This window comes from Capsaspora owczarzaki (assembly GCF_000151315.2).
Source record: "Capsaspora owczarzaki ATCC 30864 unplaced genomic scaffold supercont2.5, whole genome shotgun sequence".
Taxonomy (NCBI): domain Eukaryota; class Filasterea; order Ministeriida; family Capsasporidae; genus Capsaspora; species Capsaspora owczarzaki.
In genome coordinates this window covers 1,289,872-1,310,712 of record NW_011887296.1, presented here as the reverse complement: position 1 = coordinate 1,310,712, position 20,841 = coordinate 1,289,872, and the positions used below count along the sequence as shown (strand labels likewise).

The 20,841-nt window shown below is 52.8% G+C and overlaps 7 protein-coding genes across 7 annotated transcripts; 5 read left to right on the top strand and 2 right to left on the bottom strand.

Annotated features, from left to right (window-relative positions):
- The first annotated feature begins 166 nt into the window (after positions 1-166).
- On the top strand, positions 167-3,681 carry CAOG_03837 (hypothetical protein). The gene is made up of 4 exons (XM_004363508.2): positions 167-340; positions 887-1,125; positions 1,308-3,070; positions 3,180-3,681. Exons 1-4 carry the CDS (start codon positions 265-267, stop codon positions 3,487-3,489), a joined length of 2,388 nt encoding a protein of 795 aa, XP_004363565.1. The 5' UTR covers positions 167-264; the 3' UTR covers positions 3,490-3,681.
- Positions 3,682-3,976: 295 nt separating this feature from the next.
- On the top strand, positions 3,977-4,393 carry CAOG_08738 (hypothetical protein; the record flags this gene model as incomplete). The annotated part of the gene is made up of 1 exon (XM_011272056.1): positions 3,977-4,393. A coding segment is annotated over one exon (417 nt), but the record flags the coding sequence as incomplete, so codon positions are not given.
- Positions 4,394-5,291: 898 nt separating this feature from the next.
- On the top strand, positions 5,292-7,735 carry CAOG_03836 (hypothetical protein). The gene has a single exon (XM_004363507.2). It carries the CDS (start codon positions 5,426-5,428, stop codon positions 7,241-7,243), a length of 1,818 nt encoding a protein of 605 aa, XP_004363564.1. The 5' UTR covers positions 5,292-5,425; the 3' UTR covers positions 7,244-7,735.
- Positions 7,681-11,309, bottom strand: CAOG_03835 (N-ethylmaleimide-sensitive factor b). The gene is made up of 6 exons (XM_004363506.2): positions 11,079-11,309; positions 9,702-10,545; positions 9,062-9,607; positions 8,567-8,938; positions 8,312-8,446; positions 7,681-8,195 (listed from the first exon to the last, which is right to left on the bottom strand). The coding sequence occupies exons 1-6, from the start codon at positions 11,228-11,230 to the stop codon at positions 7,911-7,913; spliced, it is 2,334 nt and encodes a 777-aa protein (XP_004363563.1). The 5' UTR covers positions 11,231-11,309; the 3' UTR covers positions 7,681-7,910.
- A 189-nt stretch (positions 11,310-11,498) lies between these two features.
- CAOG_03834 (hypothetical protein) lies at positions 11,499-15,266 on the top strand (the record flags this gene model as incomplete). Its single annotated transcript, XM_004363505.1, has 10 exons — positions 11,499-11,609; positions 12,425-12,606; positions 12,718-12,880; positions 13,008-13,136; positions 13,248-13,512; positions 13,635-14,044; positions 14,180-14,351; positions 14,466-14,651; positions 14,776-15,078; positions 15,196-15,266. The coding sequence occupies 10 exons, from the start codon at positions 11,499-11,501 to the stop codon at positions 15,264-15,266; spliced, it is 1,992 nt and encodes a 663-aa protein (XP_004363562.1).
- A 284-nt stretch (positions 15,267-15,550) lies between these two features.
- Positions 15,551-19,172, top strand: CAOG_03833 (hypothetical protein). The gene is made up of 5 exons (XM_004363504.2): positions 15,551-17,299; positions 17,410-18,072; positions 18,147-18,275; positions 18,362-18,517; positions 18,621-19,172. The coding sequence occupies exons 1-5, from the start codon at positions 15,556-15,558 to the stop codon at positions 19,100-19,102; spliced, it is 3,174 nt and encodes a 1,057-aa protein (XP_004363561.2). The 5' UTR covers positions 15,551-15,555; the 3' UTR covers positions 19,103-19,172.
- Positions 19,173-19,178: 6 nt separating this feature from the next.
- Positions 19,179-20,754, bottom strand: CAOG_03832 (SFT2 domain-containing protein). Its single transcript, XM_004363503.2, has 6 exons — positions 20,645-20,754; positions 19,984-20,070; positions 19,824-19,903; positions 19,619-19,736; positions 19,456-19,514; positions 19,179-19,364 (listed from the first exon to the last, which is right to left on the bottom strand). The coding sequence occupies exons 1-6, from the start codon at positions 20,705-20,707 to the stop codon at positions 19,295-19,297; spliced, it is 477 nt and encodes a 158-aa protein (XP_004363560.2). The 5' UTR covers positions 20,708-20,754; the 3' UTR covers positions 19,179-19,294.
- Positions 20,755-20,841: the final 87 nt, after the last annotated feature.

The following is a 20,841-nucleotide window of genomic DNA, read 5'->3' as shown; positions in this document are numbered from 1 at the left end:
AAGCAACAGGCTAAGGAGCGTCGCTGCTTTTTTTTGTTGTTGTTGACAACCTTTAAAATCACTGCAAGCTCAAATTGATCAAACTCACCTGTTTTGATCGATGGCGGTCTGCGCTGCTCGGCTTTGGCTTTGGAGCCTTGGGAGAGTAGCGATTGGTTTCGGTCACTCTTTTTTTTTTTTTTTTTTTTTTTTTTTGTGTTGAGTCTCTCCTCCGTCCTTCTGCCCGCTCCTTGACGCCACCGCCGCCCCCCCCACTCGCTCGCAATGAGTGGCTCGACTGCCAAGACCCGTGCACCGCGCGTTGCCCGCGAGGAGTCGCGCGACAGGCACTCCGCCAAAGGTCTGAAGTTTGCGCGCCATTCTGTCTTCTCGCGCCTTTTTTTGATCTGTTCTTTGCTTCTGCGTCCTGTCCCGGCCGCGGCGTCGATGTTCAAAAGCCCTCAACGTCCTTGCTTTGTTTTTGCTTCCCTCGCTACTAAGGACACACATCGGCCGATTCTGTCGCTCAATGTTCAGCTTTGACTGCCAAAAAAATCAAACTTTTTTTTTTTTTTTCCGTTTTGCCTGTCATTCCGGTCCTTGGTGACCCCGCTCCTGCTGGTGCTGCTGGTGCTGCCGTCCTGCTCACAACCTCGGAATTGCAGAGCCCACGCGACTCACTCTATGAGGGTTGCATGATGGTGGCCTCGCCAACCAGAAACCGACCCGAGGCAGATTTTACAGAGATCTTTTTTATTTTTTTTTATTTTTTTCAATATTTTTTGGCAAATTTTAGTCATTCAGTTTGCTTAATCTTCGGATGCGGGGTGACCATTGCCATCATTGCCTACTCCTCTGGCTGAAACACTGACGTCAAACATGGACTGTCTGAATTGCCGACCAACAGAAAAGCAACGACGCATCGATCTGCGCGACGAGCTGAACGACCTGTGCCAATGCGTGCCCGGAACGTACCGCGACCGGCTGTACTCGATCATCGAGATCCTCACATTTGCGGCAGACTTTATCACGGAGCTGAATCAGGAGAGCGTCGAGGTCAAGCTGAAGCTGGAGCAGCTGCGCGCAGAGCACCGTTCGCTGCGAATGCGTCGCTTGCTCGCGCGTAAAACCCTTGGTCTGAGCACGGTACGGATGACCACTTTATGCGAAATTGTGCATATTGCGATGTGAGGATTGGGTCGGGTTGCATCCCAAGTGCGCGGGGGCGTTTTTGCACTCTTCTTGTTCGAGTTTCTTTTTTTTTTTTTTTCATCTTCCTACATTGCTGCTGACACTGACACTCCTCTCTCTCCCCTCTCCTCTCACAGACGAACGCCGACCACGATCTCGAGCCACCACCGCCACCAGCATTGCCGCCTTTTCCAGAATGGCACGTTTACTACAATCGTCCATTCATTGAACCTTCAGCCTCCATCACAGCCACGTCGCAGAAGCAGCAGAAAGCCGGCGTGTTGACGAGCGCAGCAGCGTTGCAGCACGTTGGAGCCGGGTTTGAGGTGACATTTTCGTCGCCACCAGCGCTGGCGGCGCAAACAGGCACCGCCACCTTCGTCCCAAATCCCACTCTCGTTGGACCGAGTGGAGCTGCTGCTGCTCTTCCTCGAAAGAAGGGACGGCGCTCGAAGGCCCAAATCGCCGCCGATCAAGCCGCGGCGGCCGCCGAAGTCGCCGCGCGCTCAAATGCAAATGCAGCGGCCATCATTGCTGGAACTGCACCAGCACACAGCAGCAACAACAACACCAACCACAACCATCATGCGAATGCTGGTCATCACGCTTCGTCGTCTTTTAATAATTACCCTGGTTATTTCCAACAACAGCACCCAGCCCCTTTCGCGGCATCGCACTTTGCCAACGCTCCCGGGCATTTCGTCACGCCCTACCCGATGGACTCGTCGGCGGCTCTCATGAACATGAACATGCTGCAACTTCCTTTGGGTGGCGCGTATCCAGCAGCGGGTGGTGGTGGTGGAGCGTATCCTGCTGGTGGCGCCGCTCATTATCCATCCGCCGCGTCGCACGGACGCGCGACTGGTGGCAGCGGTCTGATGCACCTTCCCGCAGCTGACGACCATTTTGGGCTGCACGATGACCGACACGTCTCTGCGCTGGGCGGTGGCTACTTTACAGTCCAGCCAACAAACGATGACTTGCCGCCCACGCCTACCTCCGCAAGCCTACATCGCCGCAAGTACAGCATCAACACCTTGCTCAAGCAGCTGGACGACGACGACGAGGATGCGCACTTTTTATCGTCGCGAGGAGGACACGGCCCCGATGGCCGACGTCTCTCTGCGAGCTTCCACCCGGGCTCGCTCGGGCAGCATCCTGCCAATCATCACTCCAGCCTCGCCAACCACCACCAGCACCACCACCACCACCTGCCCGACGGTGGTCCTGTTTCTGCGGGGAGTGATTTCAGCACTGGCGCAAACGGGCATTCAGTCAACCAGCACCCTTCGCCCGAATTGCTCGAGGCGCTCGTGCTGCCCGCTCACAACAAGCACGGAGGGCGAAGGTTGTCCTCGACGTTTGCTGTCGCCGACGACCATCGACTGACCCACCTGCAAGCGTTGCTGGACAAGCAGATTGCCCGCGAGAAGGCCGAGGAGCAGGGGTTGAGTCTCCCCGACGACGAAGAGGGCGAAGGCGAGGACGGTGCCGATGACGCCGCGCTGGCCGGTCTGCTCATGTCGCCCTTCCCTGGTGGAAATATGCGGTTTTCAATCTCCCAAGACCCGGTGGACCAGTTGTTTTTCGCCGGGAATACGCCCAAGTCACGCCGGGCATCTCGCAACGGCTCCTTTTCCGCCAGCCACACCTCGAAGCGCACCGCATCCTCTGCCTTTGAGGACGACCCTCCCCATCACAGCTTTGCTCAGCCCCCAACGAGCATAGGGAAGCCTCTGCGACGCGGCAGCCGCGATGAGCACGGCACCAGCCATGGGTCTTCTTCGTCCTCTTCTTCAGCTTCTGCTGCTGCTGACCCAAGCACGCTTCATGCGTCCAAGCGTCACCGCAAGTCAGTTTCGTTCTCGCTTGATAATGACGACTTTCTGCCTGGACTAGAGTAAGCTGGGCGAACAAAATGAACCCCCGCTTTGTGCTTTTGTTGTGGGATTTGTTTCTGACCGTTTGAATTTTCTTTGTTTGTGCTTGGCTTTGATTGACATGTATAGCACTCCACCAGGCGGCCGTCGCAAGTCATCCATTTCGCATGCAGGAGCGCATCACACAAACAGTCACCAATCACCCTACTCCCAGTCCCATCCGCCGCACGTGGCACACTCTCTCGGTCACGGCTCCAGCAGTAGCAGTAGCACTAGCACTAGCAGTACAAGCAACCACAGCGCTGCTCCCAACCACTCGCTTGCTGCTGGCCAAGACGATCACATCTTTACCCAGCCATTCCCTGCCAAACGATCGCGCCTCAACAGCCTTCCGTCCTCGTACATGCCCGAAGACATGCTGTCAAACTACTTGTTCTGAGCTATACTTGCTTTGAGCGGTCTTGTCGATTTGTTGTGTTCATTTTTTTCTTCTTTTTGTCTTTTGTTGCTTTTTGGTTTCTGTCTTTTGACGCCCAGTTTGAGCTTTCTGTTTTGTTGTTGTTGTTGTTGGTTTGCTTTCTTTCATTGACGTGGTGCTTTTGGAGTCGAGTTTTTCTGCTCTTGTAAGCGGTACATATTTTTTTTTTCTCCGTCACTTGAGCATCGTTTGAGCGAAGAAATCGCGACAGAAATTGGCTGTCCATTTTTGAAGCGCCTTCCGCTTGTGTGGTCCCCATCTTTTTCAACCCGTTAAAAATGCATGTATTTGCAGTCATCCCACATGGCCAGCCAAGTTGTCTTGAGATGCTGCTCTCGATGGCACCAGAAAGCGAGTTTTGTATTTTCGTTTAATTTTGGGCTTCTGCAAACTTACGTCCAGTTTTTTTTTTTTTTTTTTTTTTTTTGGTTTTATTTTTTTCGGTTTGGTGAGTGTTTCATTGCATGACTTTGATCCTTGCACCCAACCGCTGCGCAATCCCCGTCATGCATGTTGCTTTCGTAGAGGAGTGTGTCATGGCCGATCGGACTTCCGACAAACGGGAAGCGCGCAAGATCTGAAAAACAGCAAAAGCGACCGAACATTGGGTTCAAAAAGAACAAAAAAATCAATCTATTCAGATCTTCCGCAAGCGAACCCATGGGTTGAACTCGGCAAACGGGCGGGCGATCCGCGCCATCCACTGCGCTGCGACGCGCGTGCATGGTGCGGATCATCGCGCTGGCCTGGGACAGATCCCGCAACGGAGAAGAACAAACAAGAAGAAGAAGAAGAACAAAAAAGAAAACAACCAAAAATTTTGATTGATGACCGACTTTGTCGGCGAAGAAAAAAAATATGGTGACGCGAAATCGGATCGGGTGCGATTCGCTTGCACTGGGCATCTGCAAGCGCGATCTGTATGCACGCGGGCGGGGTGCAGGTGGGGCCCCGGTACGCGTCGCCGATGATGCAACAAGGAGCAAGAAAAATCATCATGAAATCAGAAAAAAAAAAAAACCACACCAGTTTTTTTTGATTTTGTATTAGCGGCAATCCCTTGCGCGGTTTTCGATTGCCATGCACCGCGGTCGGTCTCGGTGCCGCGTGTGCATCACAGCTGCCTCTGCAGATTCCGCGTGGTGGCGGCGTCGTCCGTGCTGCACGATCGCTGCAAACCAACGTCACATGGGATTGTCATTTTTCTTTGCTTTTCTTTGCTCTTCTTTTTTCAAAGCCAAAACACCACAAAAACCAAAAAAAAAAAAAAAAAAAAAAAAAAAAAAAAAACTCAAAATGTCGTCATCAATAGCAAAAAAAAAAAAAAAAAAAAAAAAACTATCGGAAAAAAGAAAGAACGCCAGCACGGATTGCGACCGTCTTCTTCCCAAAGGAGGTCGGACGCGCGCCAGAGCTGGCAGCGAGAAACCCGACAGCTGGATGCGCGCAACCACCAGGATGCCATCTGGCGTGATACGCAGTCGCCCAAGTGCTGCCAGATGTTGCTGCAGAAGCAATCGTGTCCAGCGTAAACTGTTTTTGGTTTTTTCGGGTTTTTCCGGTTTTTTTTTTTTTTCCTTCTTTCGTTTTTGAATGTGTCATCGCATCATTGTCGTGACGATGACATTATAAATAATGACACTCACGCGCAAAGTGAAGCGCATAGAGCTCAGAGGGAAGGAAAGCAAGGACAAAAACCAAAAAAAGCCGCCAAATTCGACCATGTACTCACTTGCCTCTTTTTTACCCTTGCGCATTGCACAACATGGATGTCCGATAGATCTCTGAAATCACACAAGTTTAAAGTCGTGTCGTCTTCGGACCTTGCCGACACGCCAAGTCCCACAATTTAGTGACACGATCCACTCGGTCCACACTCAACACACACACAAACAAAATGGCCAGCATTGCCCAAGACGCTCCGGCAAACTCGGTGCCCGCCGGCCTGCCAACAAAGTCGGACACCATGCATGTGGGAGCAGATCCGCCCCAGCTGGCCCCAGTTGCTTCAGCCTCAGGCGCAGTGGCCGTGGCCTCTGAAATTCCCACATCGCCGATTTTGGCGCCTCGACTACCGTTCACTGACGCGCCACGACAGCAAGACGCAATGTGCGGGGCCATTCCTGGTGCAAGCGCTGCGCACGCTTACTCTGATCCAAGCGCTTCGCCCACCCTGTCGACCATCTCGCTGTCGTCCTCGTTGGCAGTGCCAACCTCTCATAACGCAGCCGACGTGCGGTACCACAAGCGCTCGTCAGACTCGTTCTCGTCCATGTATTCTGAGGCCGACGCCTCTGCCAACGGCGGCGCGTCCGGCCATCCGTCCGTCGACAACGACACAACAAGCCAGCACGACGAACCAATGGTCTCGCGAGTTGGAACAGATGCCACCACCCCCTTCACTCTGCCCTCCGGTACCGTGACTGCCGGAGCTTCCACCCTGGAAAAGTGGAGCAGCGACGCCGCCCTTTCCGTCCCAGATGCCCTGCCAACGCCGCACACGGGCACTCGACACCGTCGGCAGACGCCGCCGCACCGCGCCGCGCTCATCTACGAGCGTGACAGCGAGCATGCAGGCATTGTGTTTGGCTTCCCATCCCCAGTTTTGCAGGCTCAGAGTCAGAGCGCTGCCGGCGACGACCCCAAAGCACAACGGCGAATCGCAGCCAACCAGCACCTTCGGGTCATCAGCAGGCAGTACTGCGCGCTCGGCGATGGTCGCTTCATCACCGATGTGATTGGCGCGCTTCGCCGCTCCACCTCTCACCACGGGGCGGGCTCGAATGGCAGCAAGTTTGCCTCCAACTCGCAAGCCGCAACAACATCCACCATGCGTGATCCCTCGCGCGTCGCCCGCGCTGCAGCATTGACGCGCGCTCGCCTCGGCTACAGCGATGGTGCTTTTGGAGCCGACTCTACCCCTGACGCAGAGTCCTATCGCCCTGGCCGAGGGATGGATGCCCAAGCCCTTCAAAATCTGCCCACTGCCGCAACGTCAGTCTCGCTGTATTCTCCCGCCCGGTCTCTTCCGCGCTTCGGCGGGCTCGATAGCAACAGCTCGAGCAACAACACCAACGGCATGGACACCACCGCAGACAGTCATCTCCGGGGCGGTGAGGGCTATTATTTCGCCGACTCGGACGAAGAGTCGCCCCCAGGAGCAGGAGCGCCGCACCTCGCGCCGACTGGGCCCCATCCCTATCCCATGTTCCACGGCATGCTCGCGTACGGCGGTGAATTGAGCTCTGCCGTGTACGGAGCGAGCGGTATGGGCGGCTATGTCGCATATCCAGGAGCCGGTCACAGGAGCATGGCTGCTGGTGGAGACTCTGAGGGCGAGGAGGACGAGGACGAGGAAGAGGACGATGAGAACGACTACTTTTCAATGCCGGCCTCTGCGCCAGCGCGCAAGCGTCAGCGATCGAGCAATTCAGTGTCCTCGGTGAACTCGCAGTCATCCACGCACCGCCGCATCCGCACAGCCAACCCCAACAAGGAGTGCGCATCGTGTGGTACGCGCAAGACGCCCATGTGGCGTGACGATGCAGACGGCGTGCCTCTCTGTAATGCTTGCGGCATTCGGTACAAGAAAAACAAGAGCAAGTGCTCTGCATGCAATTACATTCCCCGCAAAGACGACAGCACGGAGATTTGCAAGCGTTGCCACGGCAAGATTGCCTCCAACAAGAACAAGCCGCTGTATGCTCTCTCTTAAAACTGCATCCGAATCATTGGGGTTGATTTGCTTTCGTTTCCGTTTTGGTTTTGGGATTTTGGTTTCTCTCAAGCGCTGGCTCTTGAGTTTCGTTTCCGGCTCTCTTGGAGCCCCCCCCCTTCCCTTGTAAATATCCGAAGCAGCCATCCCGCACGTCATTCCGTGTGACCTTCAACCCAGCTGCCCCCTCTCTCTCGCTCATCCTTCCGCACCCAGTCAAAAACAAATCCCGTTCGTTACTTATCTCTCTCACTCCTGTACAAAGATTTCGCATGAAAATTTTTGCTGGTGGTTTCTACACTTGCATTGTCGATAGCCCCCTGCCTCGGTCCCTGTGCAGCTTTGAGTCTGTCTTGTTAATTTCGCTCCCGTTGTACCCTGTATATTTTTCTCGTTTGTTTTGGTTTTGTTGTCGCTTGTATGGTCCAATTTTCCCGTTGGTCGCAAGGATTGTACATTTTGCTGTTTGTTTTTTTGTTAATAACATGTGCATTCTTTGAAATTGTATGCAAGCACAAACTCTGCGGGACAACAGAAACAAACGACAAGCATTCTGTGCTTCCAAATACTTGTACTCGCCTTCATCAAGAAGGGACAACAAAAAAAGAACGACATGGAAAAGATAGAAACAAAACACGCAATACACATTGGGGCATCACTCTCAAATTCAATCTGTTGACGGTTGGTCACCAGCCTTGATCGAAGCAATAATGGCAGCAGTGTCAGCGTTAACACTCTCATCTCCAAGCGTGTCCATTTGGCCGCATGCGTCCTGTAGTGAGCTCAAAAACTTGACAACCTTGCTCGACTCGTCTTGCGCGGCCATTTCGATGAGCATGAGCAACTTCTTGATGCCAATCCAGATGTGTGGGTTGGCTGTGCTGAAGAATGGCAGAGTGCGCGTGTACTTGTCGTAATCACGCCATTCCTGCTCGGTGAATGCGTCAATCTCCTGCAGAACACAAGATGGACAAGGGTGAGCAAGATGACCTCCACACAATAACACAAAAACGGAGAGGGCAATGCTCCTCAAAGAGGGCTCAACGTTTGATCGCAATCCAAACATACCTTGAGCACAGTTCGGACTTGGTCCATTTTGTTGAGATTGGGAACTGTTAATCGCACATCAAATGCATCTTCCAGACCCAGCGAGTTGACCACATTGGCATGGCTTGTCGTTGCAATAATGAGCAGCTTGCGACCCTGCCAAGCGAGATGGATTCACACAGAGTGAGAACGCGAACAGGACAACAACAACAACAACAGTCAACCAAAAAAAAAAAAGCGCGGATTTTCAGAAAACTCGTAACAAAAATCACGTACAGTAGGAGGGAGACGCTTGGCCAGCACGAGAAGCGTCTGGAGCACAGAGTTGGAGAAGCGAGGACCAATCGGAGCATAGTCGAGCAAACGCTCAATCTCGTCAATAATAATCACGCTGAGCGGTGACTTGTACGAGTCGTCAAAGGCCTTGGCGATGGCGCTCGACTTGGCGGCTTCCGTCATGCCAACAAGCTTTTCGGCAGACACGAGGCGCACGAACGGGAAACCTGCCTCCTGCGCTTGCAAGGCCATTTTGACGGCGAGCGCGGTCTTGCCGCTGCCAACAGGGCCCTCCAAGAGCACACTCACGAGCGGTGTGCGCGCCGAGTTTTTGACTTGCTTGGCATGGAGCAGACCTTCCGTGAGGATGCTCTATAAAAAAAATCCCCCCCAAAAAAAACACCGCCAAAGAATGTGAGCAAACAAAAAACACAAGAAGAGAGCGAGTATGTGTGAAAGCTCAAACAAAAACTCCACGCCGTGGAACGCACTCACCTGAACGGCGGGGCTCCAGTTGATGATGCCATTCAACACCATGCTCTCGAAAGAGTCTTGGTCTGCGCCAAAGGCCGACTTGACTTCGAGAAGGGCGAGCTGGAAGTCTTCGTTCGTCACCTTGAGCGCCGCCTCGGCGTCGTCAGAAACAGCGACAGTCTTGGAGGCCTTGACAAGACGGTTCATCGAGTAGGAAGCGGCGGAACGAACAACACCAGCCAGTTCAGCACCGCTGTAGTTTTTCGTCTCTGCGGCAATATCTTGGAGATTGACGTCAGTCGCAAGGCGCTCGTTCTTGCGCAACTGCGCCGTGTGGATTTTGAGAATCTCCACACGGCCCTTCTCGTCGGGCAGGGAGATTTCGAGCTGCACCTCGAGACGACCGGGACGCAGCAGCGCCTCATCGATCATGTCACGGCGGTTTGTCATGCCGATAATCAAAATGTTGTTCAGCTGCTCGACACCATCCATCTTGGAAAGCAGCTGGTTGACGACCGTGTCGTGCACTCCAGTGTTGTCCGAGCGGGCACCGCGTTGTTTGCAAATCTAACAGAAGCAAGAACGAGGGTGAGTGAAAGTAAATTGCCTTTGCTTCGTTCACCATTGTCGCGCTGACGACAAACCGTCTTTCAAAGCTTACAGCATCAATTTCATCAAAAACAATCATGTGCAAGGAAGAATCCTCGCCCTTGGATTTGTACTCGGCCTCGGCCTCGGCGAACAGATCGCGAATGTTCTTTTCGGACTCGCCGACAAACTTGGACAGGATTTCGGGACCGTTGACAATCTTGGGTTCGCGCGTCTTGAGCATCTTGCCAATTTGGCGCGCCATCAGGGTCTTGCCGGTACCGGGAGGACCATACAGCAGGATGCCCTTCACGTGCGTGATGCCCAGCTGCTCCAGGAGCGAAGGAGGCATGACGCGGGATGCGAACGCGCGACGGAAGATGGACGCAAACTCGCCGCCGAGACCACCAATGCCCATCTGCTCGAAGTCAAAGTCCGGGTTGATTGGGGATGGGCGAGCAGAGATGCGAGCCTTGCCAGTCAGCGTAATGTTCGACTCGGCGCCCTTGGTGAAGAAAATGTCCGACTTTTCGAGCAGCACGCCTCGGTTGGCCGCCAGCTGCGAGCCAGTGCGCTTGCCGGAAAGCACGCTCACATCGACCACCTCAATCTTTTGCACCTCGGCAAGCAACAGCTGCTGCTGGAAGCTAAAGACAAACTGCTGGCCGACCGAGAACACGTGCGCGTTAAAGTTGCTCTTCAGGAAGGCGAGAATCGCAGCGCTGTCGAACGAGGCCTTGCGCGTCTTGTCCTTGGGTTGAAAGTCGAGCTGGATGGTCATGTTGCCAACCACAATGTTCTTCTCCTTGTCCGGGCGGAATGGCTCGACTGAAATCTCCTTGTCCAGCTCGAGACGCGCAAACTTGCGCTGGTGGAAGGTGAAACCGAGCTGTCGATGTGGCATTGCCGGGTCGACTCTGAGGCAGTCAGATCAGGTCAAGCAGAGCAAGTCAGAATGTGTTTCGCTGTTCATTGTGGTTGCTTTGATGGTTGCAACTCGAGCTCACAGGTCTCAAGTTTTGTCGAGACAGTTTATGTGTGTGTTTGTTTGCTGTATGCGAGCTCGACGTCAGTGTATGAGCGAACATACAATACAGGAAGGTGTGTGCGTCAGCGCTTTGACCGAACAGCGATTTACGCTTCTTCCTTAAACCCCATCGTCCTTTTTTTTCTTCCTTTCTTCCCTTCGTTCTGTAATCCTGACTCTCATCTTCACCGACACACAAACCGTCGATTCGTTCGCGATTTCAGTTTCCGGCGGTCCGTTGTGTTCATGCATTCAAACGCAGAGAGAAACGGTTCGATTTGAGATCCCTTTTTTTTTTTTTTTTTTTCAAACTTGTGACTCTCGCTCGTCTCAATGCGTCGTTGTCGTCGTCGTCGTCGTCGTCGTCGTCGTCGCAGTGATGACTGGCGTTTGTTCGCAGCAGGAGCAGTTGTTGGAGCTTACTTGAGAACAAAGGAGAACTCCTGGTCGGGCGTCGGGTGGATGGTAATGTACTTGACGTCGATGGGGAAGTCGCCTGGCGAGGCAATCACGCAGTTGGTCATGGCCAGCTCGTCGCTCGGGCACTTGCTCACAATCAGCTTTGTGCTCGCCATGGTTGGAAGCGGAATGCAGAGTCAGCCAACAAGTGGAGAGAAAAAGACGAGTGTGAAGAAATTCACAAAAAATTGGAATAAAAGGACTGACAAAGGAGAATCACAAACTGAGACAATAGCTGTCTCAGCCTGGTACACACGTACAACGACATTACAACTCGGTGCTACGAATTCACATCATTGAACCAAACCAAGCATTGTAATGCAAAACATCATTCAATCGCAGTCTTTTTCATTTTTTTTATTTTTTGTTTTTGTTTGTTTCGCAATGGGCAAAGAGCAGGATTTGCTGAAGGCGTCTGCCGAGGGCGACTTGAAGACCGTCCGCCGCATTCTCGCCAACCAGACTGGCGGCGTGCTTGGCAGCCTCATGAAGAAGGTGAGCAGGCTGACATTTTGGCCACCCTTCTCTCAAACACACACACAAGCAGCAGCGAGGAAGAGACGAACTGGCCTTTTTTTTTTTTTTTTTTTTTTTTTTTTTTTTTTTTTTTTTTTTTTTTTTGGCATCATTTCCTCCACTGCAATGAGCAAAGCAGAACACTTCATAGATTGACTGTGTTGAGTGATTGAGGTGTGTGCTATGTGTCGAGTCGTGACACTGAAGGGTTTGAGTGAGTGAGTGTGAGTGAGTGAGTGTAAGAGATTGGTGTGAAGCAATGCTTTTGGTTCTTCTTTCTCGCTCTCTCTGTCTCTCTGTCTCTCCCTCTCCCTCTCCTGATTCTTCTCTTTCTGTTTTCCTCCATCGATGTTCAATTTCCCCTTCAATGTCGAGTACCATCAGTCAATCGAGTACCACAATAGTCACCGCAATGAGCCTCGACTTGACTCCATTCCCAGAATATCCCCTTTTTTTTTCTTTTTTTTTTCGATCTGCCCCTCGCTCTTTGACTCTTTGTGCTGCATGTGTGGACACGCGACGTTTGATCTCCTCCAGTTGCAGTGCTTTTGGTTGATCGCGCTTCGTCTCCAGTAATGATCTCATTCCGTCCCACCGAGCCTTGGTTGTTGGAGGAAGAAACAATCCAAAAACACAAACAACAATCAAAAAGCCAAAAAGCCAAAAAAAAAAAAAAAAAAAAAAAAATACTGTTATTGTTTTCTTTTTTTTTTTTTCTTTTTTTTTTTTTTTTGTATGGATCGTTTGCATTTGCATTTGCATTTTGACTCTTACTCACTCCGTTGCTCTAACAGAACGACGACCTCGGTGCCTTCGAAATGCCAAAGGAAAAAATCCCGCTGCAGCACATTGCGATTGACTGCCGCGACGACGACAACTACACGCCAATGTCGCTTGCTGCGCTCAACGGCCACACGGACATTGTCGAGTTGCTCATCATGCACATGGCTGGTCTCAACCGCAAGGACAAGAACGGGTATGAGAGAGCGGCGGGTTGCCATGCGCGAGACGGGGGGGGAAATTCTTAGGGTGATTCGTGAACCTGACTCCTGACTCCCTCCCCCACACACACACACACATCTTGCAGAAACGCACCATTACATCTGGTCGCTGTCCAAGGACACGGTGCCATCATGGATCTGCTGCTCGCACACCAGGCCAAGGTGAACAACAAGAACAACACGGGCGACAACCCACTGCACTTTGCTGCGCAATACGGCCGCAGCCTCCTGATTGTCAAGCTTCTCAATGTAACGCACGCTTGCCTGGGCGCAAAACCTTGATCTTTTGACTGGAGAGAGCGAGGGTGGTCTGACTTGCTCTTTTTTTTTTTTTTTTTTTTTTTTGGGGGGGGGGGTGTTCCTCGAATGCTTCTAGGCTGGAGCCGATTTGTTGGACACCAACAACGCTGGAGAGACGTGCTTGGATGTTGCTGCTCGTTTCGATCGCCGAGAGACTGTTTCCCTGCTGATTGATACCGACCCGCGCATTCTCAAGTCGACCAAGGTACTTTTTTTTTTTTTGTTGTTGTTGTTTGTTGCTTTGTTGTTGTTCGTGTGTTGCTTGCTTTTCTGCACCAGCAGCTGTCTCACCCCGTCTCTGTCTTTTTTAAAACAGTCGCTGATCGACGCGGCCACAACCGGTCGCAAGGAGGTTGTTTCCATTCTCGTGAACGCTGGCATGGACGTGAACGCCACGGCGCCCGCGACTGGCTCGACTGCGCTGCATGAGGCTGCTCGTTTCTTCCGCAAGGAGATTGTCCAGTTCTTGCTTGATCACGGCGCCGACGCCAACATCCGCAACAATGCTGGCGAGACCCCGTTTTCGATTGTCCAAGCTTATCAGCAGGCCAAAGAGAACGACTTGTATCCCATTTTCATTCGTGCGTACTTTTCTTAGTGCTTGCGACAATGTACTGTGCTGCATCAGGTGTTCATTTTGTGTGTGTATTGCTTGTGTGATTGTTTGTTTGTTTGTTTGTTCTTGGTTTGCGTCGGGGAGCAGAAGCGCAAAACCGCCCTCCAGCAATCCCCGCAAGGCCAGGTCAGGCACCCCCTCTACCTTCGCGCCCAGGCCGCCCTGGCGGTGCGCCTGTGCCCGGAGGCGCTGCTGCTCCCCCACCAGTGCCCAAGAAGCGCACCAAGCGCTTCCCCATCCTCATTCCGGCCGAGACGTGGACGCAGAACACGGACAAGTACCGCACGCTGGCCGAAGGTGCCAACCGCGCGACCAACGTGCTTCTCGACGATCCGGCCAAGTACTGGGTTGCCACCTCTGCCACAAACAACTGGATTATTTTCGATTTGGGCGTCGAGTTCAACCTCACCGGCGTGCGCATTGAAACCATCTCGGACACACGGACGCCAAAGACGTTTGACATCCAGACTGGCAAATCACTGGCCGGTCCGTGGACGGTAAGCCCACAAATCACAAAAGCAAAAAATGCAAAACGCCACAAAACACCTTTTTGGGGGTTTACGGCATTGTTACTGACGACGACTTTCATTTTTTTTTTCTGTTTGTTTACAAAATTCTTGTTTTCGTTGCAGACCATCATGACCCACAACATTGACAACAAGGGTCCGACAGACGCTGCTGCTCGTGGCGAGTTCCAAGAGTTTATGGGCTTTGACGCCAGCTCGCAGTTCTGGCGATTGATGTTCAAGAACAACTATGGCGGCTTCCACACCTTGGTCAAGCAGATTCAATTCTTTGGTCTTGGTGAGTGCTTTTGGGTTGTGCGGCGTCCTCGTGTGATTTTTTTTTTTTTTTTTGGTTTTGTTTTTCGGGGAGTTTTTGTTGGCTCACGCACATTTTTCTCGTTGCTTTCGCTAGAGTGCCGCCTCGAGTCGTGGCTCACCGCTCTTGGCATGCAGCAATACTTTGTCAACTTCCTCGAGAACGACATTTCCCAACTGACTCGCCTTGCACTCATGTCGGAAACGGAGGTCAAGAACATTATCCAACTCGCCGGCCACCGCAAGAAGCTGATGATGGCGGTCAAGGAAATCAAAGACCAAGGTATGCTTCGTGTATTTTGTCGTCACTTGCCTTTTTTGCTGTGATTCGACGTGTTGCTGAATTTTTTTGGTTTGTTTGTTTGTTTGTTTCCCTTCTTTGCTTGGCTTGCGAATCTCCACACCAGTCTGCGCGCTCACCAAGCTCAAGTTCACCAAGATGCCATGCAACCACACATTCGACATGGCAGTCCTCCCGCCCTTCGAAGTCACCGGCGATCCCGGCAGCGAGGAGCAGATTGGCATTGTGGCTCACGGCGGCGCAATTGTCGGCGGCACTTCGTTGAAGCGCCTTGTGCCCGACGGCCTCAACCCTTCCAAAGTCGTCTTTGACGACATTACCTTGTCGCCCGCCGGCACCTATCTCCTCGAAGCGCAGGCGCTTGGCAACCCCGCTGTGCTGTGCCGTCAAGACAAGCCCATTGTAGTTGGTGAGGATTCGAGTTTGTTGGCTTTTTTTTTTGTTTTTCTTTGCTGTTGTGTGATGCGTTGCCTAATAAGTACTGACCAACGCATCCTTCCTCTTTCTCTGGTTGCTTGATTTCCAGAATTCCAACTCAAGGACAACTCGGCGCTCAACTCCATGTTTGACGATCTCGACAGCATGCTCAAGTTCTAAGCAGATGCTCTCCTGCTGCTTGTTTTAATATCCGCTCTTTTATTTCCTTTTTCCATGATCTCTTTTCTGTCTGTTTCTCTTCGACAACTCTCCGATGCTGTGAGTGCGTGTGCCTTATGACTGTTCAGAAATCACCACCACTTTTTTTTTTCATCATTTTGTCCTGTTTCTCTCGCTCCCTCAGCAACATCTCTCGTCTGTTTGAGCACTCCACTGTGCATACATATTCGCCCATATTCATATTCACCTGGGCCCCAAAAAGCAGTCAGGCTCACTCTGCCTTCTTGGAATGCTGCCCTCGTTGGCAAGGCAGCGTCACACTGGGCCATCCACACCGACACCAGCCAGCGCAAATCGCTCAGTTTTCCATGCTCCTGCTGGATCCGGCATTGTGCCCGGTGCTGGCGAAAGCGACTTTCTGAGCGAATCCGACCGTTTCGACCAATTTGGAGCAAGATCAGAATCCGAAGCGCAGCAGCACCCAGCGGAGGTCGCACTAATGCATCCAGCAGTCTCAATACATGCTCAAGACAGGCAGTCTTACTCGAGAGAGTACCAACACGAGAGTTCTGATGGCGATGACGAGGACGATGACCGATTTCGCAGCAGCAGAAGCGTCGGCGATCCACCCCAGCACGAGCAGAACGAGCAAACCCGCATGCAGGCAGCAGCGCTGCACCAGTCAAGAACCCATGGACGTAACAGCTCCAGTCACATGACGCAGGCGCTCCGCCAGGGTAGCCAAGATCGCAGCACGATTGGCTGGCTGGACCAGCCGTTGCACGACGAGGCATTCACGCGCCAGTACGAGTACGCGCGGTGCCGTCGACCCTCGAGGATTGCGCACGAAGCCATCCAAACACTGTCATTCTCAACATTGGTGCCTCCTCAGCTCACAATGCCCGTGGCAGAGCCGTCGTCGTCGTCGTCGTCGTCCGAAAAGACCTCGCGCCGTGCAACTCGATTTTTGGGGTCGCTCTTGTATGGACGGCACGCGACCTGGACGTGGTGCATCCTGGTCGCTCTCGCTGCGATATGGGTCCGTCTTGCAAGCATATCGACACCAGAGGCCGTCGTGTTTGACGAGGTGCACGTCGGTGGGTTTGTGTCCAACTACGTGAAGGGCAGCTACTTTTTCGACGTGCACCCGCCGCTGGCCAAGCTGGTCTTCACCCTCTGTGCGTGGTACACTGGGTATGATGGGACGTTCGATTTCTCGACGATCGGAAGACACTACTTTGAGCAGCCAAAGCGAGACGTTTTCATTGAAGGCGTCGACTCTGCTTTTCTGCCTGAAAAGTCGCAGCCGCCATTCATCGCCATGCGCACAGTGTCGGCGTTGGCTGGTGCACTGATCAGTCCCGTTGCGGTGCTGACGCTGCGCTTGCTCGGACGCTCCTTGCCAGCCTCGGTCGCAGCAGGTCTGCTTTTGCTTTTCGACAATGCCATGCACACCCAGAGCCGTGCCATTCTGCTCGACTCTCAGCTCGTTCTAGCGCTCGCTGTGGCGATTCTGTGCTGGGTTGCATTTGCTCGGCGTGAGGTGCAGCACCCTTTTTCGCCTCGATGGTGGTGCAGCATGGTTGGCTGCGGTGTCGCGCTCGCCTGTGCAATCAGCGTCAAATGGGTCGGCCTCGGGCTGTTTGCCGTGATTGCTGTCGACCAAGGCGTAGCCATGCTCCGGGCTTTGGACCTTACCGTCGACTTGGGTCCGGGCGATGCTGGTATTGGCCGAACAAACTATGTTCAGCGCGTTCGGCACTCGCTTCGACAATCCTATGACATCGCGGACACTGCGTTGGCCATGTCACGAAGCACAGCCCCTCTGTCGTATAGTGAGCGCAGTCCGCCATCGACAGCTGCGATTCCAACTGCTGCGCGAGTATCGGCGCACCTGCGACACTCCGAGCTTGCCGTGCACGTTTGGGCCCGAGTCCTGTGCTTTGCTCTCATCCCGGCTGTGCTCTACGTGTCTCTTTTTTATATTCACTTTGCGTTATTGCCACGGCCTGGCCCTGGGATGGCCTTTATGGGTATGTCCAAACGATGCATTTCGCGTTTTTTTTTTTCGTTTTTTTCCCGCTCTTCTGACCCTGCAATAATGGAACTTGCGTTTCTTGGATTTGGACTTTGCTGCACACAGACTCTGAGTTTCAAGCCTTCTTGCAAGCGAACGGTCAACAGCAACCAAGCGTCCCCAGTGCCGAAACTCGGCTGCTCAGTGGTGCCAATGTGTCCATCGGCTTGGCTGGCAACCGCCAGTGGCTCGCCCATCTCATCCAAAAGCCGTCGGGGGATGTCGCAGTCGGTGCCAGGTTTTACGACACGTACTATGACATGTTGCGAATACCATCGTTTCGGCTCCACAGCGCAGCCGACCTCCGTCTCGTGCAGGCTGATGCGCCCGACACCGGCCTGGGCATACATCCCGGAACAGAGCTTCGTTTGCAAGCTGGAACCAATCCGCTGTTTTTGAGTATTGTGCGAGGGCCAGACGGCGACACGAGCAAAGTGCACCTGGGCGGCGTCGCGTCTGCCGGTCTTCGCACAGCAGGCTGGCGATTCGTAGATGCCAACCAGCGCGTGTTGCCCCAGTCAACCCGGGATCGACGCAAATTGGACATGTCCGCAGCGTCGCCGATCATGTCACCGGTGTTTATCGAAAGCACCTTTGCCGACTGTCGCCTCGCCATTTTGGATGATTTGTCGCACGGCAGCTTCGCCTTGCCCGACCGCAATCTGACGTGCGTTCCCAAGAACTCGCTGTCTGCAACTATGTGGAGTGTATTTGCGCCCATTCGTGTCCGTGAGTATTCTAACGCAAAGTTAGAACTTTGCTTGTTGACTCTTCCACTCACCGCTTTTTGTCAACATCACCAGCGGCTTCAAAGCCATACTTTGTCCCAACGTTCTTCAAGCTACATGCTGCGATGTGGCGTGCAAATGCTAATCTAGCCAGCACGCACTCTTACGCGTCCAAACCAAGCTCGTGGCCATTTCTCGAAAAAGGTGGGTTGAGATGTACATCGTTGAATTGTTGAATCCTGCTTTTGAATGCTCACAAACACAACCTCCTCCCGTTTTTTTGTTGCTAGGAGTCAGCTACTGGATGCATCAGGGAAGACAAATCTACTTTCTGGGCAATCCAACCGTCTGGTGGCCAGCCGCAGCATCAGTGCTGGTCGTGTTGGGCATGTGGATGGGAACATACGTGATGCTCCTCATCAGTTTTATACTGCGTCGTCTTGCAAGTATGTCGACTGGTTGAGGAATAATGCGGCACGGACAAGCCACTGACCGTTTTTTTTCTCGTTTTTTTTTTTGTTTTGTTTTTTTGTCGCCGTTCTCCAACAGCGTACGGCCGACACTTGTTTCATTCAAGAATCAATGGCTTGACCTACTGGATGAGCACCGTGTGCTCGCCCGCCACACTGCTGCTTGTGGTGTTATACATTGTGCACTTCCTCCCGTTCTACGCATTCGGCCGCCAGCTATTTTTGCACCACTACCTGCCGGCGCTGTATGTTGCAGTGCTGACTCTGTGCTCGTTGCTCGACGATGTACTGGCACTCGTCGTTGTTCGCGTCGTTCAGATGCAGCACAATCCCGTGATGCATCTCGTCACAGAGTCTGCAGAACTCCGAGATGCTCTGACGCGGTCGACAGAGCGCCGCGTGCGCATCGTTCGCTTGCTGGTGTACGGAGTTTTGGTCGCAATGGCGCTCGGGACTTTTGTTTACCTGCTCCCCGTCACGAGTGGCTTTCCCATCGACATCCCCGCTGGGCTGAAGGCACGTCAATGGCGTGCGAGCTGGAACTTTCAGTATCTTGGATGAGCTAGAGCCGTGCGTTTTTTTCTTGTATATGCTGTTGTAATATAGATGGAATTCTGAATTGATCTTGAACTTGAACTATCGTAAAAGGACGTCGACATTTTAAAAAATTACTTGACAAATGCAACAAAATCAACAAATTTGACACCACAACACGCACACGCACAACTTGACCAAGGGATTGCGTCCTCCAAGTTACTCGAGGCAGCTACCGAAGCATTTCTTGGCAGCATCGCGAGCGTACGGAATGTACGAAAGGGCGTACCTGAATAAAGACACAACGGCGCACAAGTGTGAACAACGACGCGCCAGGAGCAAAAAAAGGAGGTTGTGCAAGCTGCAGCTGACTGTCATACCAAAACATGGCACAGAACTCGCAAATGACGAAAAGAACGGTAAGACCAACGTTATGCCACTGTGTGTGGGGGGGGGAGAGAAAATGCGTCAGCAAGTCAGCACCAAACCATCGAACCAACCAAAACAACACCACGTCAAACAAACTGCTCAAAAGCCGCCTACCCAAAGCGCGGCACAGAGCGTCAGGCCAATGAACAGAATCACTGCAATGGTCGCCCAGATGCGCTTCATCTCGAACATGTTCTTGATTTGCTTGACGGGTCCGACAAGGAAGCCAGTGCTGTGTCGAACAGCGTGAGACGACATACAGACTGCGCCGACAACAACAACGAGAATCTCGCATATCGGGAGCAAGCACTCAAGGTACCTCATCAAGGACAGAATATTGCCGGCCGTGTACGCCAGCGCGAACAGGGTAATCTTGCCAAACGCGAAGGCGATCGTTGACTGTCATAGAAAACACAAACGGTAAGCATGCCCATGCTCTCGCTTCACATCCAGCAGCAACAGCAGCAGCAAAGAAGTACCAGAATGGTCAGGATGAATCCTCCTGCAAAGCATCCGACAAAGCCATAGATGCGAGTGGTGCGACTGAGCGTGACGGCTTCATTTGCCTATCAAACACAAGCAATATTGAACAAACGTATCAAGATATGCATATATCAAAGTGAGTGAGTTCACCATTGGCTCACGAGGGAGGATGGGTTGTGGAGCGAGTGCACTGCCCGTTCGGAGCTCCCGTTCTCACCGCCTCGCACACTTATTGCTGTCGTCAACCTCCTCCAACTGACAGTGCGAGGATTCGCAGAAACCCAGTACAAGTCGGGAAATGGCGACCTGTGCTGAGGCACACAGGACAAAGGCGCGAAGTTGACGTGTGTGCTTTCGGCCTTCTTCTGCTGTTGTGACCCTGCAGCTCGCTGATCATCGAACACAGACTCTGACTGTCTTGGTCTTCCGTGGCTCGAATGCTGCAATCGAACGTCGTCCGGTGGCTGGGAGGGGGGCTGCAAACCAACGAGACAGTCTGGTTTTTGAAGGTCGCCGACTTCTGGTTTAGCTCTTTGCCCCCGCCCCGGACCGCACTGAGATGGGGAGCAAAGCAGCAGAACAGCCGAATGACTCTCTCTTGATGGCCCGTGGAATTCGGGTCAGGCGAAAGGGTCATCATGGAGAATCGTTGGGTACCTCAGACAGAATGCCCTTCTCCTGCTCGTCGTTGCTCGACAACAGTCCCTTCAGCGAGTTCATTGTATGATGGGGGAAACTAAGAAAATAGAAAAACAAGTATAAAACGAAAAAACAAAGACTGGGGCAATTGAGCGGATTGCAAACTGTAATGAGGCAGACACACACACACACACAATGGCTCAGAATTGAAGCAA